This window comes from Galeopterus variegatus, unplaced genomic scaffold, assembly GCF_000696425.1.
Source record: "Galeopterus variegatus unplaced genomic scaffold, G_variegatus-3.0.2 Scaffold5609, whole genome shotgun sequence".
Lineage (NCBI taxonomy): Eukaryota > Metazoa > Chordata > Mammalia > Dermoptera > Cynocephalidae > Galeopterus > Galeopterus variegatus.
Window position 1 is genome coordinate 80344 of NW_007731720.1, and position 3251 is coordinate 83594.

General features: G+C 60.9%; 1 protein-coding gene across 1 annotated transcript in view; it reads right to left on the reverse strand.

Moving 5' to 3' along the window:
* Positions 1-3144, reverse strand: part of LOC103605134 (GRAM domain-containing protein 4) — a 51977-nt gene extending 48833 nt beyond the window's left edge. The window contains exon 1 of the mRNA XM_008589720.1: positions 2973-3144. Within this exon, the coding sequence (XP_008587942.1) occupies positions 2973-3134 (162 nt within the window). The 5' untranslated portion in view covers positions 3135-3144. The remainder of the gene's footprint in view (positions 1-2972) is intronic.
* Between the last annotated feature and the right edge of the window lie 107 nt (positions 3145-3251).

Consider the following 3251-nt stretch of genomic DNA (forward strand, 5'->3'; position numbering starts at 1 on the left):
CCCCACCCCAGGGGTCTCATGAGCGTGACCCTGGAGCATGATCTATGAGCTGCAGGAATGAGGCTTTGCAGAGGGGGCCTAGAACCAGGAGGCTTTTATGAGTCCATATTTCATGGTGCTTAGTAATGGTAACTACCCACCTGCTAACACTGAGCAAGATGCCGGCCATGCACTGCTCACATCTCATCTCAGTTAATTCTCCAAGCAGGCCTAGGAGGCAGGCACTATCGTGTCCCCTTCTAAAACTGGGGATGCTGAGGCTGAGGTTACAACCAGTTAAACAGCCTGTCCTGGTATCTTCTGTGAGTAAGTGCCTGACCTGGCCCTCAACATGATGCCCCCAACAGGGCCCGCTTCTCCCATGAGGCTGAACCCGGACAGGATTCCAGGTGTCAGGGTCCCCACTGTGGTTTCCCTCTCTGCACCTCCCCGCCGCCCCACACACTGACTCAGGGATGCAGAGCCCAGGTCCACGGTCTGACCTTGCCCCAGCCTCCTCTGCCTTCGCTCCCCTCCTCCAGCTACAGCCCAACGGGCCAACACCCCTTCCAAATCAACATGTCACCCAAGGACCCTTCCCACCTCATAGACCGCCACCTGCACATCAGAGCCAGTTCCACCCACAACCTGCCCTTCCTGTGACCACTCCATGCCCCATCCAACCAGCCCTGCACTTTGCCACCCCCAGGAGCTCACACTCTACAGACCACTCCCCAGTGAACCACCCTAAAGTGGCCAGCTCTGACACCGACACTCCCCTGCAGGGGATCCCCAGTGCTCTGCCAAATCCAGATGCTCTGCCCCAGGTCCAGACGTCCTGCAGCCTCGCCTCCTGCTCTCCCATGCTCCAACCAGACCTGCACCTGCAAAACTGGACCTGCTCCCCTCTGCCCTGACCCTCCAGCTCACCCACCAGAACACACCCTGGGGACCACGGCCTGCCCCCAAGGACAGAACCTCTCCCTGAAGTGGCCTTGGCAAGCAAAGCTGCCTGAAGTCAGGACACTGAGCCAAGGTCCCAGAATCTATGTTCACAAACTCTCTACTCCCCCACTGACTGGGAGTGCCAGAGCTGGGCCGACGTTCTTCCCGGTGGCCACAGAAACCCAGCCTAGCACAGCATTGGCACAGCCCCCGCCCCAGATCCACCCCCTACCTAAACCTCACCCTCCACCAACACCAAAGCGCTGCACCAGCCACACAGCCCGCCTGCCTCACCCACACGGCACACAGCCCTGAGCTCGCAGCCTCAGAGCCTTCTCGCAGCCCAGCCCACTGCCTGCTGCCCACACGCAGAGACCACTTCCAGCAGGAGGCCCTTGGCTGGGTGGCTGATCAGACCATCACAGGGAGCGGGGCAGCACTGTGTGCCAGGCACTGTCTTCTTCCAAGACAGCGCCTGTGATCTCACAACCACGCGATGGGCAGGTACAACCAGATTGCGTGCCAGCCTCAAGGCTGATGAATGGCCAGCCAAGGACCCCACCCCAGGTGGCTGGCCCTGAAGACGGCACCGCCCTCTTCTCCCCGCCCTGCTGCACCCCACCTCCGACACGCACACTCAGATGCAAGGGCCCAGCCCTGGGTCAAGGCCGGGTCTCTACCTAGACAATACCTGGAGCAAGGTGGCTGTCATGCAGCCCTGGCTGGACAGACAGATGGACAAGCAGAAGAGGGGAAGCCAGGAGAACAGCCCAGCTTCAGGGTGGGATCCCTGTCGCCCCTCCTTTGCCACTCCCACCGCCATGGTATGTTGAGCTCAGAACCACGTGTATGTTTGTTGGGGAGGGAGGGGGGGTTCATGTCCCCAGATGCCTACCGCACATTCAGCCCAAAGATGGTCCAGGCCACAGTCCTCCATACCTGCACGGGCCAGAGCCAGGCAAGACACAGCTCTCCTGCCAAGACAAGCCCCTGTGGCTCTGGGACATAACCGACATGAGGGGACACACTCAGCGGGGGTCCCGGCCCACTCACAGGCCCACAGCTGCGGGACTGACCTTTACCTGGGAACAGAGGCAGGCGTCCAGGCAGGCCAGGCACCCACCTCCCGGCTCTGCAGCGCAGGCCCCGGGAAGCCGAGCAGCCCCACCTACCTGAATGCAGGGCTCTCAGGAGGCAGCGCCAGTAAATTATTAGTTCCTACCAGGAGCGAACGCACAGTCACTGCCCTATTATAAAGCGTTAATAATACAAGGAGCCAGGGAAGGCCACCACTCACAGGCCACACTGGGAAAGAAAGACTGGCTCAGGAGCCAGGAGAGAAAACCACGGGGTCATCAAATTTGGTGTGCACCCGGGGGTGACGTCCACAACTGGCAGGAGATGGCTCTGGGCTTCTTTGCTGGCAGTGGGGAGGATTCAGACAGATGAATCACTGACACTGAGCCCAGTGATCATACCCAGCCAGAGAGAAGGGGGCACGGAGAGCCCGTCCCACCCCCCAGCCTGTGAAACACAGCTTCCAGAAGGCAGGGCCCACCCGTGCCTGCTTCCCGCCCAGGCCGCAGGGCTCGCGGATTGCTGAGCAGACATCTGCTGCCTGGATGAAGAGCTCCCCACCCACCGGCCACACGGCCCAGCGGGGGCTCCACCGGCTGCTGCGGGTTGGCACACCCACCCTGGTGTGGTCACAGAAGAGCCATGTGCCAGTATCTTCTAGCCCTCCCCGACCCCATGTCAACACTCACAGGGCTCAGGCCTGGGGGGTGGGGGGGCCTCCACCTCACTCCTGCATGAGAAGTTCACCAACCACCCAGGAAAAATAGCGAGGAATTCAGGGCAAGCCAGGTGCCGCGCAGACCCCTGCTGCAGAGGGGGCTCCATCCAGGACCAGCCGCCACCCGGCAAGGTCTGTACGGGGTGGGAGGCGCGTGACGGACAAGGGGGAGCAGGCCCCATTCCTGCCTCTGAGGACTGGGGTTGACACTGAGGGGCCAGGAGGCAGGGACACTAGGGGTCAGCGTACTCACAGGGTCCCTCAGCTCCTCAATGTCCCGAGGTGAGGTCCGAGGTATCTTCAGGGGTATCTCGTCTCCGCATTCGGTATCCGAGGCATTTGGAGACTCTGCTAGATCAAGGAAGTCATCTCTCTTGTGACCTCTGAACCTGATTTTGTCCAGCCTCCTTAGCATGTTCAGCACTGAGCTTCTCTGCTTCACTTTAACATGATGCTCGGGGTCCCTGGAAGAGAAGGTGGGAGGCGCGGTCACTCGGTCACTCAGTCACCCGCCTGCTTCCCACCTGCTGCT